Source organism: Melanerpes formicivorus, unplaced genomic scaffold (genome assembly GCF_026170545.1).
Source record: "Melanerpes formicivorus ecotype bairdi unplaced genomic scaffold, bMelFor1.0.p_v2 SCAF_59, whole genome shotgun sequence".
NCBI lineage: Eukaryota > Metazoa > Chordata > Aves > Piciformes > Picidae > Melanerpes > Melanerpes formicivorus.
Window position 1 is genome coordinate 4,327,256 of NW_027142411.1, and position 27,991 is coordinate 4,355,246.

Here is a 27,991-nt window from a genome sequence, read left to right on the forward strand (position 1 = left end):
AAGTCTCAAAAGCTTAAACACAATAAAATAAAAACATCTAAACACAGAGTTAGAGGTGAAGAATGCTGTGAAGGAGCACTGAATTCAGCTGGCCTGGGAAGCCTGCCTCAAGACAAACCAAAGCTGGTATGGAATCTTTTCACCACAGCAAAGGAAAATCAGCAGGGATCTAGAGTGTGTGTCTCTGAGTAGATGCTTGTCCCACACTGGCCCTCAACTGAAACTTCAACAGGTTCAGTCTCTGCTACAGGGACAGGCTGAGGGAGCTGAGGAAGAGAAGGCTCCAAGGAGACCTAACAGCAGCCTGCCAGTACCTGAAGGGGCTACAGGAAGGCTGCAGAGGGACTGTTCCCAAAGGCCTGCAGGGACAGGACCTGGGACAATGGTTTGAGACGAGAGCAGAGCAGATTGAGATTGGATGTGAGGAACAGGTTCTGCACCATGAGAGTGGTGGAACACTGCAACAGGTTGCCCAGGGAGGGAGCTGAGGCCCCATGCCTGGAGATATTCAAGGTCAGGTTCAGAAAGGCTCTGAGCAACTTGATCTAGTGGAGAATCTCCCTGGTCACTGCAGGGGGGTGGACTAGGTGACCTTTGGAAGTCCTTTCCAACCCAAACCATTCTATGATGGAAAAGTCTTCACACAGAGGAGAAGTTAAAACAGCTCTCAGAGGGCATGGGACATGCTAGCTCCAGCGCTCAAGAACCTCCTCCGTGACACCAGCAGTCACAGGACTGAAGTGGCACAGCAGCACCAAGCTGCTGAGGAGGGATTGCCTGCTCTCATCATCAGATATAGCCCAGAAAACCTTCACCTGGAAGACAACGAAGCTGACAGCAAAGAGACATGATTTGATCTGTTTGAGTGCTAGTTTACAAACGCTGGGGTCTGATCTCTTTCCTCCTGACACACTCCCAGCTGGGACTTGGAGGATGCATCACAGAATTCATAACATTTGGGATTTATTTACTTGCCCCAACCCAGGTGCAGGGTCTTGCACTAGGCCTTGTTGAGCTTCATGAAGATGGCTTGGCCTGCCCAAACCACTCTGGATGGATCCCTTCCCTCCAGTGTGTGAACTGCACCACACAGCTTGGTGCCATCTGCAAACCTGCTGAGGAACTGAGTCATTGCCAGCACTGCAATGCTGTTACAGCTCCCCTTCACCTGCCACTGCTTCCCACAGAACTGCACCTGAAACATGAAGGACTTCCAGAGCCTGTAAGTGAAGTGAGATGTCAGACTGGCTTAGCACATCCACAAACTCCAGTGCTCCAAAGCAGAGGCAAGGGTCCCAGCTCTATGTCACAGACAAGCAAAAAGAGGCACTCAAGAGATACCAGCTCTACAAAGAGTGGGTACTGGAAGCCAGGTCTGCTCACATTTCCTGTTCACCTCATTCACTGGAACTACATTCCTGCCATTCTCTGGGCATCTTTCCACCTCTTAATTAACCTCCAGTAGTAACCATTAACTTGCCTGGAATTACTAAAGAAAAGGGAACTGAAGGTCGGCTGTGTTTTTGAAGAGATGGGATAGAAGCCCACCAGCAATCTAATAATCAAGCTCCCTGCTGGCAGGGAACATTGCCACATGGTTCTTTCAAACCTTCTCTGGCAGCAGAAAGATACTGCAATGGAAAATACAGCCAGGAGCCATGAAGTCTAATGAAGAGCCAGAAGGAATTCTCAGACTGCTCCCACCTCGGTCCCACTGATACAATGAAGTGATTCCCAACAAGCAGCACAGCCCTCCGAGTGCCAGAGCATGAATCAGCACATCAGTCCTCTCTGACCAAGGATTCTCCAGTGGCTGTCACACCATCCTGCTGGGCCTTTGCTCTGCTCAGGTCTCCTCTTGCCAGCAAAATGAAACCTTCCATGTTTTATTTGCAGGACTTGTCATAGCACCTCATTCATGCCAAAGAAGTCTCACAGTAACTTATTCTGCATGTTTCAGTTCTGCAGAGTCCCAGATCAGTGCAGACACCACAAGAAACCCTGCAGCCTTTATCCTCCAGCAGCAGTGGAACGACGTTACGGTGCTGCCTTGTACAGCAACTGAAGGGATGCTGCCCTCGGGATCCTGACAGCCAGTGTCCAGGCACAGTCTCCCTCTGGTTTTTCACACTCCACTCTTGATATGGCCTGTCCCTCTGGGCTGTGCAGGGCTGTGAAGTTGAAAGGATGAGGCATTGTGTCCCATGCACATCCGAATGCAGCTGAAGCCAATGACAGCGGCAGATGAGAGCATTCTGAGCAACAGCCACAGTGGCTTAGAGCAATGTGTAGGGATTCAAGCACGAGCTCCTGGGAGAGATGCAGGCATTTTACAGTATCCTTTAGGAGGAAGGTAAAAAGCTGTGCTACAACTCCCTGATGCCTCATTTAGATACACCCCAGTGCCAGAGGAGCCCCTCATTTTTACCAAACCCTCACCTTCCCTGAGTTCTGCTCAGCACCTACACAACTGTTAGCCCAGATCAGGATGCAAGAACTCAGTGCCTGCCCATCAAAGCCTCCTGACTTACCTGAAAGCAATTAGAAGACCCCCACTCTTTAAAATGCACTCAGAGTGCAATGCTCACTCTGTTGAAGTGCTCATGGCCAGGAAGGAATTCAGAATTCACTGGACCAGAAAGGGCGAAACCAACACAGACCTGCCTCCCTAGCCAGGTGCTGAGAGAGCTCATCTGGGAACTGTTTGGAACTGGGACTGCACTCTGATTTCTGGTGAATTCTTTAGCTACTGACAGATTTCTTCCTTCTCTTGCACTCAGACTCTCTCACCAGCTTTGTGTTTCTTCTTCCAGGCAGTTGACACAGCTCTCTTGGGAGCAGGAAGATGCAGGCTGGAGACTATCCCACCTGAGGAAGCAATGAACATTGGCTGAGCTACTATATACAAAAGTAAAACTGCCCTTAAAACAAGTTATTTTTGCTTAATTTTTCGAAAGAACAGGAGCCAGCTGCCCTCAGGGAGTTGGTTTGAGCTATGAATCCACAGGTTCTGCTCTGTATGGGCCCACTGAGCCGCCTGCCTGTATGCGCCCCAGAGACGCAGTGCCCTCTGCATGGAGCTGATGTGGGGCTCTGCTCTCACCACAGGCCACACAGGGCAGCCCTACAAGAGAGAGCAGACCACTTGCAGGGACAGAATCAGGCTCTCAATGCCTGAGCTCGGGTAGCAGACCTGACACAAAGGTGTTAACTTGATCCCTCCTCAGTTACAGTGCAACATCTTTGAGAAGCAATCTGAGTCTTCCAGGGATGCAAAATCAACTCAGCTCATTAGAAATCTGGTGTCCCTCAGCTTAACCTTTCACACAACCCAGTGCAGAGCTGCCTGAATCCAGCTGTGACTTACCTAAGGGCTATGCTGATCTTCTCTTTTCCATCTGCTGTACTTCTGTGATGAAAAGATGAAGCCTATATTTTAAAATGAGAATAAAAGCTGCACTGAAGTTGTGTGAGTAGGGAGAATAAATTTTGACAGACAAACCCAGAATCCTGCAAGCACACCAACAGAGGCTGTTCTGCTCTGCAGTGCTCACAGCCAGCACTGCTGCAGCAAAGGGGAGTTCCAGCTACTCTGGGGCACCAGGCACAGATTGAAACTCCCATTCCCTTATCTATTGAAAGTTGCTCAAATAAGCACAAAGCAGTGGTGTAATCAGAGCAGCTCTTTCTATTAATCTTCACATAGATTTTTGTTTTAACCAGGCCATAAAGTTAGTTTATAGGAGTGATCTTCCTTTGCACGCAATCTCATAACGCACACGATACCTAAGGGCTTACCCAGGCAGGATTCCCACTGAATCCACCAGGAATTCTGTCCTGATTATAGAGCACAGAGTCATTTCCAGTATTTCACATCAGTTATCTCCAAGATGAGCATTGCCAGCACTGGAGCAGCTCTAGGCAGAGAAGCAGGACTGACTCCACAGTGGCTTTTGCCCGAATTCTGCCAGCTGTGGCATTCTGTAAGGCCAGGAGCAGCTGCTAGCAAGGGTCCTGGGGATGTGCTAGGGCAGCCCAGCCTGTGACAGTCTGCATCGGACTAGAATTTCACTGAAACACATTGAGACAGGAGTCAGGATAGAAGCTGTCCCTGCCCTTCATTCAGAAGAAATTACACACAGGAGAAAATTATATTGTTTCAAAGTCTAATTAGGACAAAAATAGAAAACCAACTTAATTACCTCACATTGGAAATTTTTTTCGTTTGCACACTGGCAGCCGCAGGAGGTGTGACAGCACATAAAGCACGGTGCTGAAGAGGACACGCTCCTCTGGCAGATCTACCTGGAAACAGGGCAAAAATCACAAAGCTCAGACACCCCCACTAACTTCAGCAGCTTGGGCTCGGGCTCAGCTCCCTGCCTAACCGGGGCTCTGCTGCCGTGGTTTTGCCAGAGGTCACTGTGCCAAGCGCTCTCTGCTTGCTGCTGACCGTGCTACTCCCCCTCCCCAAGGAGGTGGGGGCTCCACAGCGCAGAAACCAAGCACACCCTTTCCGCGCTGCCAAGCGCGGCAGGAGCCCGGCCGTGCGCTCCAAGCCCGCCGCGGCTCCAGCCCGGCCCCGCCGCACGGCCCCAGCCCGGCCCCGCCGCACGGCCTCCCCGGGCGCTGCCCCGGGCCCCGCCGCGTCCGGCGATGAGCCTCCGGTGCCACCTGGCGGCCGCCGGGCGCGGTGCCTCCCGCGGGGGGTCCCACGCTGGGCCCCGCCACGGCCGGGCGCCGTCCCCTGCCGCCCGGGGTGTGCGGCACGGCGCCGCCCGAGTGGCTTCTGTCCTGGCTGACCCACCTGGGCACAGGGACCTATTCTGACCGGTCCAGGGCCGTCCGTCAGTGCCGAGCCGCGGCGATGCCTTTTCATCCTCAAAAGCAGCCCTGGGCTTCAGCAGCCTCAGCCCTCACTTTATAGGGGAAACACGCACACCCCCACCCCCCCACACACACCCATCATTCTTCTTTTATAGATTATTAAATCTCTGGGGCTAACTGGGCAGGTTGGCCAGCCCTCATTTACAAACATATCAAACCCTTTGCTTATTTCCCAAGTGTAAAGCACCGAACCTACCAGCAAACTCACCAAGCAAAAGCAATTCCCATTTATTTTAGCTTCAGCTTTCCAAATCCCTCAGTTCTATCCCCCCCAATTAGCAGGCCACATATGGAAGATATTATACCAGATATCCTTCACCTTTTGTCCTCAGAGCTATGAGAGGGTCCAAGTGTTCCTTATTTCCGGATGAATCCTTAATTACCTGCAATGTGACATATTCCTCCTTCTTTCTTTTTGATCCTGAGCTCCAAAAGGCAGAGTCAGCATGGCAAACTGTCTTTCTCTGACCCCTTCATTCTGTATATTTCCCAGCCACAGACTTCAGCACTTGCAGAAGTGCTGCAAGTGCTGAAGTTCTGCATCCCCTTTCAGCCTGTCAGGCTCTGCACTGTCCTGGGAGTCTCTTTGTTAACGGCTCAGCAAGATTCACATCCAGAATCAGTTACTTCTCAAAGGGCAACAGAAATGTGCTGGACAGCAAACTGCTGTCTGCCCATCATGGTGTTGGAACCATCAGACCTCAGGCACTCAAGTGCACATCGGACCTTAAAGTATAATCAAGGTTTGCTTTGTGATCCAGGTCTCAAATCCTAGGTATTAACCGAGGCATCACAGGCTGACAGCAGGGGAGAAACGAGAAACTGCTGGGGTCATCAAATGTGTCTGTGCCTATTGCTGCTCTGAGAACCTTCCAGCACCACTCCACTCCTGAAAACAGAAACATGCCTCAAATAACACTTTGCAGCCAGCAACCCTTGCAAAATGTGTGCACCTTCTTATTCGGCATCCTAGGAAGCAAGTACACAAAATGCCAAAGACAAGGATGCCTACTTGAGAAGAGCAGCCAGCTAGCATGTGGCACCTTGCTGGCAGCCTGCAGTTCCCATGTCAACAGACCTTAACCAGGCTGGATTTAAAACCCACTTTTTGTGTAAGTTTGGGATCTTGCAGTTAACATCTGGTCTGTGCTAGCAAAGGAGTCTACTGAATAAGGCTGACAAAGCTTACCTTGGCCAACCCTATCCTGCATCTATCAGGATCACCAAATGGTGCTCAATAGTTAGGACACAACAGAAAGATGGCCACTCCTAGGGACTTTGCTCTGACCTGCTCTCTAACAGGAGGGTACTGAAGCAGCTCCAGCAGCTCTCCAGACAGCAGATCTAACAGTGAGGTCAGGAAGCCTCATCCCAGCTGTGGCACTGGCAGACTCTCTCCAGACACATTTGCAGTGCAGGTTACACTATTGCATGGTCACACTTTATAGGAGGTGGCAAGTGAGGACGCCAAGAGTGTGACCTGCCTGCATAACAATAACCTTATTGAAAGAAGGTCATTATCCCAAAATGATCTGATCTGGTTTGCTAATGCTGCCTTTCTGTTTCAGGCTCCTGAATGCTCAGTGAGGAGAAAAGCCCAAGCACATGCTCAAATCCATGGTAAAGTACAAGCACAGTTTAGAACTCAACACCTTCTGAATTATTATGTCCTTGGGACATGAAGTTTCTGCTACAATCAGTTATTTTTATTTCTCATGTAGCAGTGATTCCATCTGGAAACAACACAATTATCTCCTACCCAAGAAGCCTGCGTGCTTCCATGTGCTACGTGTCATCCCTGGTATCTTGGCTTGCCCCAGACTCCAGTGTTTCAGATGAAAAAAGCTGGAGGAGCAGGCAGTGGCCTGTTGTAGGAGGCAGGTAGCTCAGCTCCTGACCAGACTGCTTAAGGAGGCACCAGGCACCGATTGCCAGGACAATTTTCTAACCAATTGCTCCATGATGCCGTCTGGGTCAGGCCTGACCAGCTACAAGGAAGCTATCAGCAGGGCTTCTGCAGGCTGTTGCTGCTTGGCCTCTCCGCGGCAGTTCAAAGCAACCTTATAAGCACTTAACTGCGTGATTCAAGGTGGTCAAAGCATCAAAGCAGCCAGACATTTGGTGACAACCTACCGGCAGCCATTCATTCTCAAATGAAAAAACCCACACCTCAATGCCAGTGTTAATTACTTACTGTCCTCATAGGGCCCAGCTTTAAACCACAGAAACAAAGCTTTTCGGCAGTCGGGACCGGGGGGCCTCCAAAGCTGGTTAATAAAGGCTCAGTAACGATGTATCAGACACACACCGACGCAGCGGCGTAATTACCCCGCGCACTTGCACAGCACGTTTCATCTGAGAGACACAGAACACTTGAAAGGCTGCAATTAACTCTAATTAAGCCTCTCAGCGCCCCGTGTAGCTACACGGCACTCGCGGAGCGGCCAGAGAGACGCGGAGCGCTGCTAAGCTGCAGAGGGTGATGCAGCTTGGCGCTGCTGGAGCCAGACCAGAACTCAAGAGCCTGGCTTCGAGCTCTGCTCTGACTACGAGGTTGTCCTGCCGCTGCTGCTCCGCACCGAGCTTTCTGCTCTAATAAAATGACAGAGGAGGCAAAGGGAACAGCAACCTGTTTGTATTCCAGAATTGTGAGATTTAATGGCAAGCTAAATGGTTTTAATAACTGACTATTTTCTTCAGGCTCTACATATGCTGCTCCATTCCCCAGCTTTCCATCCTATATGCAGTCCAAGCATGTTGAATCAAGCACTGTCAGGATAGAAATTACCTCTGGAAGGGAAAGGTTTTGTCTGTCCACACAAGATGCATTTTCCAGATCTAGAATTATTTCAAAGCAGACATAATAGCAGCAGCCTTTGCAAGCACAGCTTTCTATTAGACATAATTGTTAAGACATACATACTTAACTAACTACATCTTAATGAGACCTTCTTTTTTAAGTATTCTTCAGCTCTCAGGAAAGGAGGGAAAATGAAGAAGCCAGAGAAGATAGTGGGGGATGAAAAAGAAAGAAGGTGCCCATCAGATAATTGCTTAGACCAAAGATAAACACTTCCTACAGCATTAGAATAACATTTCACATCACCAGAGATGTAACAGCTGCAAAAGAGCTGTTCAGCCTTCTTTCTTAGCTTATGAAATAATTATAATGTAAGCAAAAAGCCTTTTTCAGCCAGTGAAACTTGTTAGATGTGCCTCGGATCTGTTATTTGAAACTTGTTAGCAAACATAACAATCACAGCAATTATTTGCAGGTCATCAAAGAGAAGACAATCTATGAGAACCAACCACTCTGAATACTGACTCCTCAGTCTCAGCAACATCCTTCCAAATGTAATTGATTTTCATAAAGATTTTGGTACCTAGATGTGGACATCTGGGAAAAAAAGGAGAAAGCCTTCACTAACTCACAGGGAAAATTCAGATCTCACAGCCCTGTGCCTTGCATAACTCCCACTGGCCAGACTACTGAAACTGTAGCACTTCAGGACAGCTTCTCACTGTTGGTCCTTCCTGTATGAAGGAAAACAGGACAGAAAATGATAAATGTGATTGCAGCCACCCGTGAAAGGGCAGGAGGATGACAAGAGAATGGATAAAGCCTCATGCTTACAATAATTGAAACACACAACACACAAGACTGAGTCTATTTACACGCACCTGTGCTGAACTCACAGACATTACCTGTCATGGTCAGGAGAAGACAGCTCCTACATTTGCATCACTGCATGGAGCAATGTGGCCTACAAAAAAATCATCTATGGAGCTAAGATCCACAGAACCACGAATCACAGAATGGCTGAGGCTGGACAGGACTTTTGGACCTAGACTAACCTCTGTGCTCAGAACAGGGCCGACTAGAGCAGCTTGATCAAGGCTCAGCTTCTGAACATGCCCAAGAAGGAAAGTCTGCAGTCTCTCTGGGCAGCCTGTGCCAGTATTGGACCACCCTCCTGCTGGAAATGTCCTCATATTTATTTGATACATCTTAGTACAATGTGAAACCATTTAGCTTGTCCTTCTGTTGCTTTGATAACTGTAAGGAGCACTGCAAAGTGACAGAGCAGCAGAGTGGGAAAGTCCAAGGGTTTGTGTGGTTGCCACCTACCCCCAAAACTTCCTAACAAAGCCCTTTCTGAATGAGCACCAAAACATTCCCAATGAATCTGCATAGAACAGGTCTGGACTGCATAGTGTGACACAGATCCCAGTCCCCTGAGAAAGGAAAGAGGAGACAAAAAAAACCCAGAGCTGAGAAATGCTTCGACAACCCTGAGCTGTCACTAGTGCCAAGCATGTGGCTGCCCAGAGCAGCATGCAGAGCCTCACTCCCTGCTGCCATTGGTGGGTACCAGGCCCATGATGCACACAGCTGCCAGGTGACGCTGCAGGAGCCGTGTGCCAGGGAGCACACGCCAGGAGCTGCAGTGCAAGAGCAGATCGCCTTGCTTCACACTTACCGACCTTTTCCTGAGGAAGACTTCTTTCACATCAACTTCCACTTCCTAATTTAGCAAGAAACCTTCCACTTGTTTTCTTTTCTCCTTTCCTTTAGCAGCAGCTTTTCCTGTTTAAAACATTTTGAAATGTTATTCATTCTCTACACAAAGTGCTGGGGGGGAGCAGGCAGGGAGTGGTTTGGTTTTTAAGTGAGCTTTTCACTGAAGCTCTGATGCTACACTGGCACAGGGCACCATAAGGACAGGACACCTTTCTCTAGAGGGGAGCCCATCAGGTGCTTTCTGCTTGTGCTCACTACACCTGAACACTGGCATGGCAGAGTTAATCCTGTTTAATAAGCAGACACTCATTTTATGAGAGTCCTGCTTTTGCAAACCCAGTTTTCTCAGAGTCTGTGATCTATTTTTTATTAATTTCCATCTACAAAATAATTCAACTTCCACACATTATGTTTTTAAAAGGGGGAAAAAATAAATGACACAATAGGCAAAAAGGAAAAGGAACAAAACAATTGGATTAACTCCACGGGAAGAATCCCAGGGCTCACTGCCCAGTGCCACTAAGAGAAACCAAGGGATGAAGAGCTGGTTTTACCTCTCCATGCCGGCTGTCAAAACCCAGGGGATCAGACAGGAAATGGTGTGAGAGGTTTCTGCTTTGCCACGAGGGCTGCTGTGTCACCTTCCACATAGCCATTAACCCCTGAAGAAATGGACTGACATGGCAATAGTTCCCTTAGAGCAACACAAGGAGGACTCTGTGATTGACACAGCACTGAGAGGCAACAAGAAAAGGTCCTATTCCTGCCTGATACTTCAGCAGCCCATAAGAATCGAGGCCAGATGTATCACAGTATCACAGTATCGCTTAGGTTGGAAAGGACCTCGAGGATCATCGAGTCCAACCTGTCAACACAGACCCCATGACCAGACCATGGCACCAGGTGCCACGTCCAATCTCCTCTTGAACGCCTCCAGGGTCGATGACTCAACCACCTCCCTGGGCAACCCGTTCCAATGCCGAACGACTCGCTCGGTGAAGAACTTCCTCCTCACCTCGAGTCTAAACCTCCCCTGGCACAGCTTGAGACTGTGTCCCCTTGTTCTGGTGCTGGTTGCCTGGGAGAAGAGGCCAACCCCTTCCTGGCTACAACCACCCCTCAGGTAGTTGTAGAGGGCAATGAGGTCTCCCCTGAGCCTCCTCTTCTCCAGGCTAAACAACCCCAGCTCCCTCAGCCTCTCCTCACAGGGCTGTGCTCAAGGCCTCTCCCCAGCCTTGTTGCCCTTCTCTGGACACGCTCAAGTGTTTCGATGTCCTTCTTAAACTGAGGGGCCCAGAACTGGACACAGTACTCAAGGTGCAGCCTAACCAAAGCAGAGCACAGGGGCACTATGACCTCCCTGCTCCTGTGAGGCCCCTGTGAGGCTGGGATGCTCAGCAGCATTAGCTGATGGTGTCCACCCCAGACACCTGGTCTGCCAGCCTGCCAGAGGTGCTGCACACCAATGCTTGCTGTGGAGACTGCATCAGCAATTGTGCACAGTGGTCATCAGGGTCCACAGCCAGCTGCCAGCTATTCAAGTGTGGAGGAGCTGCTTTGAAAACTTGAAGGCCACAGTGCCTAGGACTTAGGAGTTGTGTTTCTGGTGCTGAGGTGCTTCTCAGAATGGCCTGGTGTTTCTGTGATGCTAGGATGAGAAATCTGTGATGAGACCAGAGCCCACTGGCAAAGTAATCCACTAGCAGAGGCAAACACGCTGCCTTTTAGAGAGCTGCTCAGCTCTCAGCTCTTCTCAGATGAGTGCTATTGAAACAAAAAACACCTCAGTGTTATGAAATAAAAATAACCAAAGGCTGAATACAATGGGCACCTCCAGATGATAGTGTGGAGCCCAAGGAGAGCAGAGGAGAGCAATGTCTGTATTTGTGTTTGTAACTTACACATGCACACAGCTCACAGTGTTGTGCAATCAAAGGTTGTGCTGGTTTTGACCTGGTTTCCTTCATGTTATTTACTGTCTTTCTCACAGGCATCCTAGCTTACTTCTCTTGTAGCCTTCCACACAGCTGCATGTCACACTCCATATCTGCTGGAGCACACAGTGGAGCAGGTGGAAAGAGGGTGACAGGTACTGGGAGAGCCCAATAAGATTGTTTCTTCCAAGCTGCCAAGGTGTTTTAAAATAGCAGTGCTGCTTCAAGAGCAAAGAGCAAGAGGAGGCAGTAAGAGGGCTCCACTAACAAAGAAGAGTCAGCCTGTGCAGGCTGCTTGCTCAGGACTTCTCCCCCTGCCCACAGTCCTAGGCTCCTGCTATTGATGCTTTTATAGGGTGACCATCAAAGGGACTTTTTGTTGGGGTTTGGTTTGGGGGTGCTGTGTGGATCTGATCTGGACTTTGTTAACATGAAGACCACTTGTTGCCCACAAAGACACCCCACATTTCACATAGGTCTCTTGTCCAGGTTTTTCTTAAAGCCAGAGCTTACAACATCACAGGATACCTCAGAATGTAACAGAAGGGGCCCCAGAGCAGGGCTGGAGCACCCAGACACTACAGCCACAAAAAGCCTCCTGTCGAAAGCCTCCATTAGACTCCAACAATTAGCTCTTTAATAACCATTTTGGTTTCAAGCTGTTGCTCTCACAGACTTGCAGTCCGTACCACCCAGGAGAGCAACAGTTTCCTTCCAAAAGCTGAAGCTTCTGACAATGTATTTCTTCTCTTACCACAGGGCTGTTGGCCTCTCAGTCTCCCCAGCGTTTCAGCTGCTGTGGAAACAGCACCAGCCTGCTACCACGGTAGAAACCTTTTCATCTCTCAAGTTCAGAGCACTCCAGAATCATGCTCCACATGGGTATTTTTAGACTACAGTCTTCATTCTGCAGTCTTCATTCACATCCTCTCCACTAGAACAGGAAAATGTGACAGGTGATTCCCACACAAGATCCTAGGTGCTTGCCTAACACATCAGATGGCTGGCCCCAAACCTGTTACCACTTACTCCTCATTAGTGCTTTGCTCCTCTCCACTTCCACTGTGTCATGAGTGTTATCTGGCATTAAAAATCCCCACTCCATCTGCAAGAGCACCAAGCATGAGGCTTGCCCTCACACATCTGGGATCACAAGCTCTGCATCCTGTTTGATCTCCTTTGGAAGCCTCCCTCAGATCCTGGAGCACACCACCAGGTTGAATCTTGGAGAAGGCACATCTGCAGACGGAAGCACGGTGCCGTTGGTAACCCCTCTACCCCAACAGCCCAGAGCTCTCTCTGAGAATTCAGCTGCAAAGCACAGACACCCCTGGCATGTGCCCTGTGTGAGTGCCTGAGCTCTGCATGCCCTTGCAGGCTCTGTTCCGCCCCACTGGGCACTCACAGCAGCTACTCACAGTGCAGGGAACAGAGAGAGAGCCCCTGGCAACGCCTGCAGGGGCAGCCAAACTGAGCAGCTCCAGGGAAAGACGCTGGCAGCCCGTCCTTGGCACACTGGTGGGCACAGTGTTGCTGAGCATGCTGCCTTTGCCCAGTCACCCACCAAGTGTCTGAGGTGGGGTATGGGGCATGCAGCACCGCACTGCAGGGTGAAGCTGTGCTAGTCTGTGGTTGTGCATAGGACCACGAGGGTGGAGAGCACCAGGAGGGTGCAGAGGCCCTGGCAGCTGCTGCGCTCCCAGCTGGCAGCACAGCACACGGTGCGTGCAGGGCTCCCTGCGTGGGGCCTGTGCAGCAGTCCTGCAGGGGTGCAGCAAATGGCAGCTGCTGCACAGGCCCCATGAAGCACAGCCACAGTGTGTCACAGGCAACAGTCCCACGTTACAGTACAAGGGCAGATGAATTCTTGTGGGCTTGGAGACTCTGAAGAGAGGATTATGTTCAATCCACTGGAGATAAAAGCTCAGGCCCAGGAATCAGCTGATCCAGAAGCATTCAAATCTGCCTATTCTGCCCATGCCACACAAGTTCTCTGCCCATGCCATACCGTGCCACCCAGAAGTGTCTGTTGGTTAGGTATCTGGGGTAGAGATTCCCAGACTGGGTCTTGGATTCCCACACTATTGCTACTTGGTCTCTTCATCTCTGTTCTGCTAGATGCTTTTTGCCCCAGAAGTGAAGAGAAACTGGAGAAAGAGATAATTCACTGCTCTTCAGGGAGACAGCAGTCCTGGGGGGGTGTCCACAGGCGCCAGGGGGACCCTCATTATCCTTGGAGCCACAAGACAGTCTGAGTTTTCGTCTCTCAGGTGCCTTCCTCCCTGATTCACCTTTTCACCTCAGCTCAGGCTCTTGCAAGGAGCACACAAAAGCAAAGAAACAACCAGGTACGACTAGGGGCAGTGCCCTGCTCTGCAGCACAAAGCAGAGGGCTGCAGGCACTCTTCAGAAATTGAAAAGCTAGCAAAAAAGGGTGTGTTGGGGTATATGAATTTTACCTTCATAATTACCCTATTATTTAAAGCTAATGAATAATTACTACAGCAGCCTTGCTGTCATGCAGCGTACACCAACTCACCCACAGCTCCAGATGACACCAGAGCTGCACCTGTGGAGCCCAGTCCTTCACATGCACCTCACTGAGAGCAGTGCTCAGCTTGCCAGCATCTCAAGGCAATAAGCACCATTTACCAAACCTGATCCTTCCCTGGCAGTCATTGGGCCTCAAACAGTTTCCAGTTAATCTTATCTAGGGGGTTTTATACTTCAAAGCTGCTGGCAATGACTTCCATCCGTGCTTACATTCACCTGCCCATTCCTCACTGCAATTTCTTCTAGCACTGAAAGCTTTTCAGGTGCTGAATTTCCCATCCAAGGTGCTGCTGACAAGTTAAAACTGAAATTGACGATCAGCACACAACCCACAACAGCTCAGAAATCCCCAAATGTGAGCACACTGAGTGAACTGAACAAGTTGCACTTTCACAGCACTAAAGCTTTCAAAGCTGAAGATGCTGGAGGTCTGCATTGTCCTCTGCGAATCCTTCAGCAGGACTGGTAGCAGAAGAGCTCAAGTGGCTCTCCTGTAATCAAACTTTATCTGCCTTTGTCTTTGAAGCAAAACAGATTTTCTGGCTCCTGTAGGAGAACCAGATCAAAACCAATGTCTGAAGAAAAACAAAAGATAGGAAAGGCCCCCTCTGAATGTGCCTTGCCCAGAGTATTCTCCTCTCCCAGAGAAACACAGGGGAGGGGTTGATTCCAGTGAAGAGTGCTGTAAAGGGAGCCAAAATCCCACTGGAATTCTGGGTACCAGGGAGGAATAAACAATGGAAAGCAGGCAGATTGATTCAGCTGCATTATCAACAGCAGCCCAGCATCTCACACACAAAAGAAACAGAAACAGGTCTGCTTTAGGCAAATGTGGGGCTGGCTGCTGGTTTGGGTTGGTTGCTTTGTGGTGGTGTTTTTGGTTTGCAGGGTGGGGGCTTGGGGAAGGACAGGGCAGAGTGTTGGGGTTCTTTTTGGCTGGTTGGTCTAAAGACATCCTTGGAAGAGCATAGGAGAACAATGCAAGCTGTCTAAGAGCAAAGCACCAACCTTAGCTTCCTTCTGAGCAGAGGGAAAAGCACGTGTGCAATGTTCCTTCTGCCTCTCTTGCTAATTTTCTGACTCAGTCTGTAGCCCAGGCATCCAGAAGAGAGGAGGAGGCCAGCTCTTCCCTTGCCATCCCAGCAGAAGATGCACCCGAGCATCACAAGGAGGACAGGGTCCAATCAAGCCCACCTACTATGAGACTTCCATGGCTCCTGTCACAGTTCCAGTGCATCATGGCCTTAAGTCCTCTCAGGGCTTTTACACCTTCTCATCTCTTTGTCAGGAGGATGGAAAACATGAAGAAAAGAATTTAAGTCACAAAGTCAACATGAGAGCCCCTTCCACTGAAAGGGATGCAGGAAGGAAAAGACAGCCTGGAAATCAAGGGAGCAGTCTGCAGGGGAACAAAGGTGAACTGAAAACTCCATGGGGAGAGGCAGAGCACAGACATCTCTGAGTGCCAAACACCTCTGGGGGTGATGTCTCAGGACTAAAGCAGCACTGGTGCTTGTCACCTGGCCACCTGCTCTCCTGAGAGACTCTGGAGACATGGAGAAAGGGAAGCCAAGAAAGGCCAAGCAGCTAGAGCTAGTGATTCTGCATCTCCAGCTCTGGTTGTCAGTTCACTTGCAAGGACAAACATTGCTGGATATTTGCTAGTAAATGAAATTCACTCTCATTACTTCTGCACCTGCTTGGAACTCTGGCAAGAGAGGTAAATGCAAATGCACTCCAGTTAGTTTTAGTTTCATGAAACCACATAAAAATTAAGCAAAATTTGGGTTTAGAATTATCCATGTTGGAACACAGCTTTATAGCACCCTCTGAGACAGGCTGCTGCACATCAAACCAATGACAAGACAGCCCAGTGCATGTTAACGTGGCAGCTTCACACTGCATCACACCTCTGAGATTCACAAGAGCTGAATTGCTCAGGTGTCCTGCCCAGCCACAGGCACCACTACCACGGATCTGAGTCACTCACCCACCGGCTGGATGCAGAACCTTTGCTGCTGCGTGCCCAGCACTGGATCCATTCCTCCCCAGACAAAAAGGACCACGAACAGCTACCCCAGAGGGGAACATCCAGGTTCAAAGCTATGCTTTCCTCCCCTTAAAAACACCCTTCTCTTCAGAAAGGCAGCAGCTCTGGCAGCCGCCGGAGTGAAGCAGCCAGTTGCAGACTGACAACACAGCCTAGTGCCATATCTCAGCGTCACAAGAGGGGAGAGCCAAGCCTGCACGAAGCGTTCTATAGCGCCGCAGTCAGGGAAGGTGCCTGTGACAAGCTTTGTGCTTGTAAAAGGAGCAGATCCATTGCTCAGTATCCTCAACAGATCTGCTAGATCTCATGGATTAGGAGCTTTTGTGCTTCTACTCAGCTGTAATTCTCCCTGTCATTAGGTCTAGTTTCCATGGGAGCTCTGCAGTCACCTGAGTTATTGAGGAACAATGAAACACTGTCAGGGTTTCACTACAGCTGTGCCCAGAGGTTCCAGACACTGTCTACATTATTTTCAGATGATGCCCAGTTTCCAGACACTTGGGCCACATGGGGCTTTCCTGGTGATCTGTTATGCCTTTCAGGGGCAAGTTTCTTGGTCTGCTGGGATTCTGATTACCTGACAGGAACTTCTCTTTATTTTCTAGCAGTGAAGCAGAAAAGGGCTCATGATTTAATGAGTCTACAGCTCAAAATAATTTTAGGCTTACATGCCATCCTCAGAGATCAAGAGGATGCCACAATGGTTTATCAAGGAAAGAATAATGCACCTCACAAAAGACATTCAATAAAGCAAAAATGGTATTAAAAGGATTTGTGGATGATCACTTAATGCATGTCCAGAAACAGACAGAAGCAGATATATGAGAGACTACCGAGAAGTCATTCAGCACTGCAAGCCCTCAACATCAGACAAATAAGCCTTCTGCCTCCTACTTTCTTCCCCAACCTATGCCTCCCTCCCCCCTCCAATCTTTATTCCTTTGAGACTGAGAAGGACTCCTCATTACTGGGCATAAAAGTTGGGATGTTGGCGATGCTCCAGACTGCTTCCTACCTGCTTAGCAAATGACAGGGGCTCCTATCAGGAGCACCTGAAGCCATAGAGGTCACAAGCTCGAGTGCCAGGCATGAGACTTACAGAGAACTGCCCCTGCCCCCTGTTCTGTAAGCTGCCTTTTACAAACTTGCCTGGTCAACACCACCCTCCCTGAGGACTCTCGTAGAGCATCTGTGGTAAGGACTGTGAGGCTTGCTGAGGACAAGAGAAAGGACACCAGAAGGAGCTGCTCTTCTCTCTGTGCACCGAGTTCCTTTCCCTTCAAGTGAACAGGGATTGGAGCAAAGCCTTTTGCAATGAATGTAACAAAAGATGATGAGTTGGCCTCAAAGCAGTAATAAAAAACCCTTAAGAACTCTTATAATAAAAAACACATTCATCTAACTGGGGTTTATTATTTCCCACAGTTTTATTTTAATACGTGAGTCAGGGTGTGGAGACAAAGGTGTGATTCAGAGCAGTAATGGGACTTTAAAAGCTTGTGCCACAGGGATGGGCTAGGCCCTCTGGCTGCCATTTACAGGAAGCCCCTGGTCAAACAAAACTCCTGCCCAGCTCTCTGTGTGCCTTGTCCACAGCAGCTAAAACATGCATGAGGCATGGTGGGTACGTGGGAGGCACAGACAGAGGATGTGTAAGTGAAGATGGACAGGACTGTGACTAGAGACCAGCAGAAGTGGGAGGACTCGGCTCCAGAGGGTGTTCAGTATTGGTAGCAGCAGGTACCAGAGAGAACACCTTCATGCCTGCTGGTTTCTAGTCCTTGCAGAGCATTTCATGGCCCTTAGACTTTAGGGGGCTGAGCACCCTGCTGGGTAAGCAGAGGAACATACAAAGCCATGGCAGGTGTCCACCCAGCACACCTGGCTCTGGCCTTCTGCACACACCTGCCAGTGCTCCTCTGGGAAGCACCAGCAGGTCAGAAGGTGATGCTTGCTCCCCTTACTTCAAGAAGTCATCCTAGGAATTGTCAGGGAGGAGAAGCAGCTGTTTGTGAATCACAGGAGTACACCAAGCCTCCCAAGGAAGTGCAGCACTCTGCCATAGGTTCTATGATATGCCACTGCCTTCCACAGAGCTCCAGAGATTTGCTTTCAGCTCAGCTTTAATGGCCAACAACTCAGCTGGAGGAACACCAATGTGTCTGAGCTGCCAGCACCCCCTGAGCTGTTCCTAAGACACTACAGGACTCAACTCAACAACTGTGAGACTTTCCAGCCGAAAATATTCCACGTGCCGCAGGCTGGCCACGGTTCCAGTTCCACAAAGCCCCTAAGCACATCGCATGAAAGGCACTTGCTGGACAGCCTGCTATCTTGCAGTGCCACAGGTGATGCTGTGTCCAGATTATCACTACTTTCAGCACTACACACCACGTAATGCTGGACTTCTGCACCTTGGTTCCTCAGAACTGCCTGCAGTTGGGCACTTTGCTCTTTTGAGCAAGGATACCCAAGAAAATGAGGGTTTGCAGCCATGCCAAAGGTACGTCTGCCCATGCCTCCCAAGTCTGAAAGGAGAAGGAAGACAATCAGAATGCATGGAAGCACATGCAGAGGGCCAAGAAAGGACACTGGGCAGAGTTCTGACAGGAGGCAGAAAGAAGCCAGAGAAGTTAGGGATATGAAGGCATCCTACAGCAACATTTGTTGTATACACATGCAGAACACTGGTGGAAACTACTGGAGTGAGTGAGCAGCAGGTTCTGGTTCTCCTCCCTGTCTGAGAGAGAGCCTTTCACTTGCCTACAAATTCCTCTGTCATGTCCTAGTTGTGATGTGCAGACAGTGAGTGAATGCCAGCACCTGGGTTAGACTGCATCTTTCCAAGAGGTTGATGTGTTCATGTGAAGGATGCTTGGCCAGCTGCACACACAGAGAACAGCCCAGCTGCTTTCCAACAGCAATCTCCTCCTCTGTTGGCAAGTTGCTGCCTTGGAGAATCTTCTGCTTGCCTTTGTGTGGGCTGCTCCTTGTTTGGATCAAGGGCCTTCTGTGCTCTTGGTAACCCTACAGAGAGCCACAGGCAGAAAGTCTCACTGCACACACCCCCCTCCTGAGTTTTGTCAGGCAACACCTGAAGAGCCTAATCCTAGGGGAAAGGGCAAGTAGGAGAAAAATCATCCCAAATGTTTGGGATGCTTCACTGCTCAGCAAATGCCATAGCCCTATGATGATACTGTCAAAGCCTGATATAAAGCAAAGGCATCCTGGCCCTCCTCCCCTTGGAAAAGCCCAGCAGTGAGAATGCCAAAGGATGACACAACAGATAAGGCTACAGGTCAGCAGGCAGACTGCCACAGGAAGGAAACATCTGCTTTAGAGATGGGTGACCCAGTCCAGAGGGGGAAGAAACTTGCCCAAGATCACACTGAGCACCAGTGTTTGAGCATCACTCAGTGTTCCCTGAGCTGGGGGATTCACTGGCAAGCCCACCTACCCATAGCGCCCTGGCTCCCACAGCTTTCCTTCCAGCACACATTGTTCTGACTAGAAACCAGCCAAGGAGGGCAGACAGCAAATGGCCACCCAGAACTGCAAGAAACCCAACAATATGCTGCAGGAATCTTAGAGCCTGCATTCTCCAAGCAGTGCAAGCAAAGGAGGGTTTGGTGGTGCTCCCCTGGTGCAGTGGATGGGACAGGCGTGCAGCACTACCCACTCCTCCCTCTTGCTCTGCCTCGTGCGTGAGCAAAGCCCAAAGGCAGCTCAGTGCTCCGAGTGCACCTGCAGCCTGCAGCAAGCAGAGAGGAGGGGTGCAGGGCTGCCCTGCTTGCCAAAGCCTGTCACCTGCCTCAGCAAATTCTGGGGCCTTTGTCATTAGTGGGAAAGCCAAGCCCAGATTTTAACCTCCTTGCAGCTCTGTTTTCCCTCTTTGCCAGAGAAAATTATTTAATGAAAATTGTTCCAGGGGGTTTACAGTGCAGGTTCTGTGAACTCTGACAGGTGAGTACTGGAGGGGATGTGCATGAACTCCAGGCACAAAGTACTTCAACCAAACACACATTTCTGTCAGCAGTGCAGCTCCTCATCTTGCATGGATGGTCAGTCTGCCCCAGGAAAACAGAATCATCTACTTCATTTTCAGCTCTCTGTTCAGATATTTCCCAAAACACGATGCATGCTCTTCTCAAGTGCAGCAGTCCTGCATGGCTCAGCAGTGCTGGCATTTCCCTACTGTTCCATGACACAACAGACACACCAGCTCACTAACAGCAAAGGAGAAAGAGCTGGTTTCTATCTCAAAAATTGTTAGGCGGCCTGGTGTGCTGAAGAGGCTTCCCCATTCTCTGGGGTACACAAAAGGAGAAGGCTCTGCTGTGGAGTCTCCCCCTGGAGCTGCTGGCAACAGCCCTGTGAAGCTCAGCATGCAGATCTGTTGCACACCTGCAGGCACAGCAGCCCCACCTGTGCTGCACACAGGGAACAGGTCAGTGCAGGAAAATACCTGAGACAGGACAGCTCCTCACAGCACTCCTCCACTGGAACCAGAGGAGCACTCCTCTCTCTTTGGGGGAAGCCCACAACCCATGCCAAGCCCCTCACCCAGGCCACACCGTTCACAGCCCATCTAGAAAGCTTCTCTGCTGCTCACCTGCTGGCTAACACCTCCCAGCGGAGACCCAGCAACTGGCTGTGTAAGCATTTCTGGGGCAAAGTCAAACAAGTTGGTTCAAACCACTGCCAGGTGGCTCAGCTAACTTGTTTTATTTTGTCCTGGAAAACTCAAGAGTGCTCACAGGTCAGGAGGAGTTGAGAGAGAGCTCCAAACTCCTGCATGCACAGATCTGACTGGCATCCTTTCAAAGGCAAAGCCGGAGCAGGTTAGGCTCAACACCAGTGACTTTGCCTTGACACAGCTGACTATCAGGAAGACAGTATTCAAAAGGCAAGGGGCAGAAGCCTGCCCCATCATGTCTCAGTGGGAAATCTTTGGGCTAGCATCCTGGAGATGTCCTCTGGCAGCTGACCTACCCTTTACAACCAGAGAGGTGCTCTGCCACAGCATCTCGAGTGCAGGCTAAGGACTTACTGACATAGCCAGCCAGCCATGCAGGGCACTCAGCAAGAGCACAGCTAGCAGGGCCCACCTGCAGCCACGAGCTGCTGTCAAGTGAAGCCTCTGGTGTGGGTTCAGGCTCCAACACAGTTAGAATGCCAGGGCCAAGCCATTAGCAGAACTCCTGCACTTGAGGTCCTGAGAACAAACGATACCTTTTCAATGGCCAGTGGATGATGATGGCAGTGGCTGTGTGAGGACACAACAGAACCACCCTGCGGCCTCCCTTCAACCCGCAGGCGGGACGGGAGGGTGTCCAGCCGCCCTCACAAGCTGGGGGGGCGGGGGGGTCCAGCCACCCTCGCCACTACACAAACTGTGCTTTGCAAACATATGCTAAAGGATCGTTACATGGTTTATTTTCTTTCAAGCTCAACTACAACACGACGTTTAATGTTATGGCAATTTTAATCTTAAGGTGAGATGCCAAGTTGTGAGAAGCGCTCAGACAAGCGGCACCGGCGGCAGCTGCGCCCGGGTTGAGTTCCAAACGCGGAGCCGCAGACCCAGAGTGCCATCTACTGAGCCGCTCCGAGGACGACAAGAGAGAGGAGGCTGGCTCCAGCTTGTGTCCGACGAGGAACTTGTTTCAGCGGAATGGTGAAGTGGTAGATATGAACTAATTTCCTTCGAAGCAGAGCTTTTATCTCTGCACAACCTGCCAGCTCCATAAAACAGTAAGAAATAAGAGCCAAGTGACAACTGCGTGTAACTGCTGTAACAGGTTTAAAACAATCCCTCCCCCCTCCAGATAATTTACTCACAGTGTACTGACCAACTGGGAGACACCTCGAGGTGAGGCCACCCAAATCTTTCCAGGAACCAATGTTACTCATTTTGAATGGCCAAAGTGAGACTAAGGATTTCTGGGTGCACCAAGCTGAGAGCAATTGCAGATACAAAAGTGCAGAATAAAATTGAGGATGGCCTCAGCTGTTCATATCTGTGAATAACTGACCTAAAAGACAGCAAACATTCTGGCCACCAGAATCTAAAGCTCAAAGGGAGCTGTAAGTGCAGTGAAGGATCTGGCCCTGACTCTTCTGCACATTGCCAAGATACTGCCCTTTGTAGAGGCTGTGGAGGGAGCTATTAATACCGGGCAAGCCTCTGCTGTCTCCAAGAGCCACATTCCTCCTAGAGGAGCTCCAAACACAGAGATATTTCCTGAAGAATCTCCTGATCTTCTTAAATCATGAGATTAAAGTTCCCAGACCATGCAGAGGACCACGGAAGTGTGGTCTCAGTCAGCCCAAGCAGTGTTACTTGCTAGGGCTCTTCCCAGTGCCCAATGACTGCAAGAGATTACAGGATGCAGAAGACAGACTTCACTGCCAGAAACAGCTCAGATCAGAGAGCTTGGCTGAAGCAGGGTTTCTCAGCCTGCTTTTCCAATTATCTCATCCAGGTCCCCATTCACCAAGCCTGGAATGGGCTCTTCAAGCTCAGCCTGCTCAGAAGCAGGAACCAAGGAGGATGACAGAAATAGAAGCAATAAATTACTAAGATCATATTTAATCACAGAAATTACTTTCACCTGGTTCACACACTTAGCTACTTTGCATGAGCCTCTTTGGCCTACTCCAGGACCACTGGATGCTTGCAGGAGCCTCTTTCCTTCTTTCCTGTTGCCACTATTGCAGTGAAGATTCACTACCCAAAAAAAAAAATAAAGCTGCTCTGGACAATTTCCTCCTTCACTGGACTAGAGAAAAACATGCTGCCTTGCCTTTTCAACTGTGCACACACACACACACACACACCTTGTCTTGTTTAGATACTGGGGGGGCACACATTAACACATCCTCTGCTGCAGCTTTCCAGAAACCCAGAGGCACAGGATCATGTTACTAGAAGCACAAAGACCACAATTTCCCCATCTTTATCACACAGAGACTGACCACACTACAGCAAGGCAGTGGAGAAAAAGATGCTTCCAACAAGTGACTCATCCACCTGCCCCTGCCTACAACTAGGGTTGCCTGTTGGGACTCACTCACATTGCAGAGGAAAAGTTTCAGAAGGCTCCTACTCACTGGTGTCACTGCCCAGTAGAGGGGCAGCCTTCTTGCATGTGTTCTTGCTCTTAATCCTCACGCCCTGCAAACTTCTGTCCTGCTACAGAAAGGTGAAGCAGCACAGAGGAAGAGCAACCCTACGGCAGTGGCACCCCACGGTCCCCAGGCAGCCGCTAGCGGCCATGGGCTTTCTGCAGGACACATCTGTAAGGGCAGCTCAGATCAGGTTCCCATATTTTATATGGATGTAGCAGGCTTCCCACAGACACTGTCCAACATGACAAACCTTACTCTCAAGTTTATTAGCAATTATGAATCACTTTACAACCCCATTACTCCTCAAATTTCCTTCTGCTACACCACTCAGGCCAGCTTTATTTACAGACCACTACAAGATAGTTTCCCTCCCCAGCTCTCTGCTGTTCATGGGGGCCCCACTGAATTCAAAGCTGTGTTTTGTCTAAGCAGCTATGGTGTGGTTCATTTTTGCAGGGCTGGTTTGGGACAATGGACATTTGTTCAGATGGATACAGAGACTGACAGAGACTGGGAAAACTCAACTGGGAAAAGTCTTGGTGTTTCTGTAACCTTGCTCCCTCCCCAGACACTTCACACACCTCAAGGCCATACTCCTTTGCAAGCCCAGCTGCATGCTGCTTTGTGAATGGCACATTAAAGTCCCTTTACTATTCGCTTCCAAAATACAAACCCCAAACTACCTTCTTCGCTCCTCTTTCTCAGAGCATTAGCAGCAGTGAATGGAATAACTGGTACAGAAAGTACTACAGTTGCTGGAACATTTCAGAACGTGGAGAAAACGAGGATAAAAAGAGGTGCAGGCTTCGTTGCATCCTCTCTGTGCAGTGCTATGGAGCAATTGCCTTCCTACAAAGACATTTGGCTTTTTTGCTTACTAACATTTTGTCATTCGAGGAGATACAGCATGTTCAGACCCAAGGGAATGGCAGAGAAGCCTTAGCTCTGAGAGCCATCTCAGATAACTGTTGATTAGAACGTGCCCTCCGACCTGCTCATTTTGGAACTACATTGACAACGGGACAGAATATGCCACCTAAATAAGCAGCCAACACTACCACAAGAAGAGATAAGCCCTCTCTTCACCCTCATGCAAGAACACATGGAAGCAGGCAGGCACACAGTCTAAAAACATTTTTTAAAGGCAAAAAATACACAAAGCCCCTTCACGGCAGCTCCTGTGGGCAGCCTCTAGCACTGCTCTTCAGCAGTGGGCACTGCTGGTTTACACTTCTGTGTTTCCCTATAGGTGTGGGCACACCCAAAGCTCAGGCGGTAAGCACTCACCTGATTACTCCCTCAGCAAGAGCAAAACTCTGCAAAAGCTTTGTCAAAGCTTGCAGTCATTGAGAATGCACTCACTGGTGAAAGAATCACTAAACCAACGCTCTTATATGGATTTGTCCTCTTTCCAAGGACAAATAGAAACAAAGTACTCTACAAGGGTCTGGGACCACAACCCTAAATTACCAGCACAGATTTTCTGGCTCTATACCCTCCCCCCACACGCCAAGCACTCAGCTCCATGTGGCAAGAAGAGACTCTGCTGCTGCACAGCCCCAAGCCTCCTCCAGCATCCAGCCCACAGTAAGCAGGATGAGCTGCTCACCGGCTCATTGCCTGCATCAGGAGGCACATTCTGGCAGACACACCACAAATAAACACCTACCAAAACATTGCTGCAGACCCTGAGCAAATCGTATGCCTCCATCTTCACCTCCCAGGGCATGGGCACAGGTCCCTTTTGACATCTGTCATACCCCTGTGGGGTTGGCAGCAAAGGAGCCAAGTCTCCACTGTCAGAGGTCACCCTCCTGGCCCAGAGCAGCACAGGATGCCCAGCCACAAAGGTTGCCTATTGCTCGTGGGAACAGCCCCACCAAAATCAAAGGCTTGGATGCTGCCCTCAAGGATGAAACTCACTGAACAGGATCTGGTGCCAAAACTAAGCTGCAACAGACAATATCCTGGCCCTGCTGAGCCACAGGAAGGTGAATGTTTCTGCTGCAAGAGGTTTTCTTGGGATGAAGCCAAGATTTCACCCCACAGCTCTCCTGGGCCAGGTCTCTTCTTTTAGTCCTGTTCAAAATGCCCCTGATATGAAGCTGAATAGGAAGACAACGCTCTCAAGGTTCCTCACTTGGTTCAGTTTTAATGGCTTGTTGGCTACCTCTCTTAAGAAGAGTTTTCTGGTGCTTTTCCCTTGGGTGTTTTCTTTCTAATTACCACTAGAACACTTGAAAAGATAACAGTAAAGGCACCCAGTTGTGTCTTGTGACTTCCATCAAGAAGGAGCAATTACAGAACAGAACCAGGTATTTCTGCCAGCAGGCATGCACAGGTGCATGAGTATGAGCAAAGCCCCAAAAGCTGTCCAGAACATTTCTAAAATCCTTAACCCTTCTCATCAGTGTTCAGAGTGCTCAGGGCCAAGAGAAGGACCAACAGGCAAGGCAGAGGTCTCTGGTGACAGGTTGGACTTGATTATCTTTGACGTCTCTCCCAGCCTTGGTGATTCTGTGATTCAGAGAAACATCCTGTGCCAGGATCTGCTGCCCCTGGATGGAAAAAGAAACATACAAGGAAAGCAGCTCCTCTGGCAACAGATGAGGAAGAATCAAGGGCATCATGGGAACAAGAGGAAGAGCCAGAGGTGGTCACTTGGTCTTTCTCTCTGGCTTTGGAAGATGGCCAAAGACAAATGGTGGATGGTAATGCCAGAAAGTCTCTCTTCTTCATCTAAGCCTGTGAAGGAACTGTCCTGAGAGGTGTAGAGAATCCAAGAGCACCTGTCCTGTTCCCCACCTGTATGGTCCTGTGTTTCAGCCACGAGGAGCAGGTGCTCCCCTGTCCAAGGGACAGAACTTGGGAGGTGCACACCACAGTATACCCTGTGGTTTCCCTGTGGCCTGTGTGTGCCATGTGTTGTTGTGTTCCTTTCCCTCCCACCTGTGTGTGGGATGGGGGGCTTGTGAGAGCAGGCTGTGTTCACCCAGGACGTTACCTTACAGCTGCCTTGGCACTCCTGTGTGTCCACTGCAGGGAAGCATTCCAGTGTTTGCGCTCCAGCCCCTGTGTGAGGAAAGCAAATATTGATTATTTCCTTAACCTCGCCAACGATGACCCCAGCTGCAGCTTATGGACAGCCAGCTGCCTGCCCTGGGAGGCACCTGGGGCAATTGGAAGAGCCGCTGGGGGGAGGCACCCTCAAGTGCAGGCTCGTCAGCTCCACAGAGCCCACGGGAGCTGGGCGTCTTAGGTCCTTCCAGAGAGATTTGGAACAAAGCAAGAAAGGGGAGAGATGAAACTAACGGTAGAAGGCAGAAGCCAAGCGGCCAGCACTGGGGCATAACCTGCAAAGGCTGGCGGTGCCTGCCTGGCCACACGCTGCCAGTGCCGGTCACCGCAATACGCGCTGCGGGTTTCCCTTCAAGGCACTGCACCGCCGCAGCTACGGGAGCACCACAGCAGGTGCGCCCCAACGAGTCCCGCAGAGACAGCGCCGAGAGCCAGCCCTACACGGAGCCCGGTAAGGGGCTCTCCAAAGTCATCCAAAATGAGCTGTGGGCATGCGGCTGCCGGGGCGAGGACACAGCCTGCTGCCTTTCGAACCCAACTGCCAAGGGGTCGCCCGGCACTTACCGAGCTATGCCCACTTTGGCGTCCCCACGTCCTGAGGTTTCTCAGGGGTGGCCGCCACGCCCGGCACTGCTACGGGGCTCGCGGGGGCATCCAGGCACTGCCCCCAGCCCCTGCCGGCCGCACGCCCCCGGCCCGCACTCCTCTCCCACCCCCTGCCGCGGGTGGCGCATGCGCGGCGGGGCCGAGCGGCGCGGGCAGCGATGGCCGGCGGGGAGCAGCGCGGCGCCGGGCGGGTGGCGCTGAAGAAGGAGATCGGGCTGCTCAGCGCCTGTGCCATCATTATCGGTAAGGGCCCTCGGCAGCGCGGCTGAGCCCGGCGGGCTCGGGGGCCGGCCGGCGCGGCGGGGTACCGCGGCGCACCCGCGGGCAGGTGCACGGGACGCCAGCTCCCCGCCCGGTGCCGCTGCTGGAAAAGTTAGCGGGCAGCGCTGCGTGGGACAGGTGTCCCTGCCCGTGGCAGGGGGCTGGAACTGGATGGTCTTTAAGGTCCCTTCCAACCCAACCCATTCTATGGGTCTGTGGTTCTGTGATTCCATGATTCGGTGACAGCGGCGAGCTGGCGGAGGGGGGAGCAGCGGTCAGGACGGCGTTTCGGTATCGGCTGCAATGCACGGTCCTGGAGGTGCCAGCAAAGTGCGAGCGAAAGCCCTCCCCGCAGCTGAGCGCAGCAGCGGGCATTTGCCAAAGTGTTCCCCCCATGGCCTTTGGAGCTGGCACGGCTGATGCGGCACGGACTCGTAAGACTAAACCAAAAGTTGATTCTTTTATCCGAGATCGGGGTTCTTCGGAATGAAGGTGGCAGCCGGGGCCCGCGGGAGCTGGCGGCACGGCCGATGGCTCTCCGCGCCCGCTGGTCGCTGGCAGAGCCGCTGCCAGCCGGAGCCATGCCCGACAGAGTCGGTTCGCGTTTCAGAGCAGCCAGCGGGGCAGAGCCTTCTCCATCAGAGCCAAACCCGAGCCCCGGGTCGGGCGGTGCTCGGCACCCTCCCACAGCGTGCCCTTGCCGCAGCAGCTGGGCTGGGAGCAGCCCGGGAAGAGCAGGTTCGCAGCAGGTTCTCAGCCAGCTAGGAGCAGCCTGTATGAACACAGTGAGCCCCCAAAACTCGTGGAAAGACCCAAGCATTACCTTCTCCACCATAAGCTGTTGGAAAGACTTGCAGGGACAGCTGGGGCACGGTCCATGGTAGCCTGGGGAGGTGGCAGTGGGCACGACGAGAGCTGCCACATCCACAGGGATCCACTGTGTGGTAGCAGAATTGGTTGGGACACCCT

General features: G+C 50.9%; 1 protein-coding gene and 1 long non-coding RNA gene across 3 annotated transcripts in view; one reads left to right on the forward strand and one right to left on the reverse strand.

The window, feature by feature from the left end:
* LOC137452876 (uncharacterized) lies at positions 1-27,870 on the reverse strand. Of its 2 annotated transcripts, none has more exons than XR_010990189.1 (6): positions 27,846-27,870; positions 26,082-26,149; positions 4,203-4,305; positions 3,368-3,429; positions 2,791-2,868; positions 1-2,310 (listed from the first exon to the last, which is right to left on the reverse strand). It is a non-coding gene; the product is annotated as an uncharacterized lncRNA (long non-coding RNA). The 2 variants fall into 2 exon arrangements; XR_010990188.1 differs by lacking the exon at positions 27,846-27,870 and adding an exon at positions 26,720-26,844.
* The window catches only part of SLC7A10 (solute carrier family 7 member 10), a 30,902-nt gene continuing 29,809 nt past the window's right edge, over positions 26,899-27,991 (forward strand). Inside the window, exon 1 of the mRNA XM_068161686.1 lies at positions 26,899-27,004. Coding sequence (XP_068017787.1) covers positions 26,920-27,004 — 85 coding nt within the window. The 5' untranslated portion in view covers positions 26,899-26,919. The remainder of the gene's footprint in view (positions 27,005-27,991) is intronic.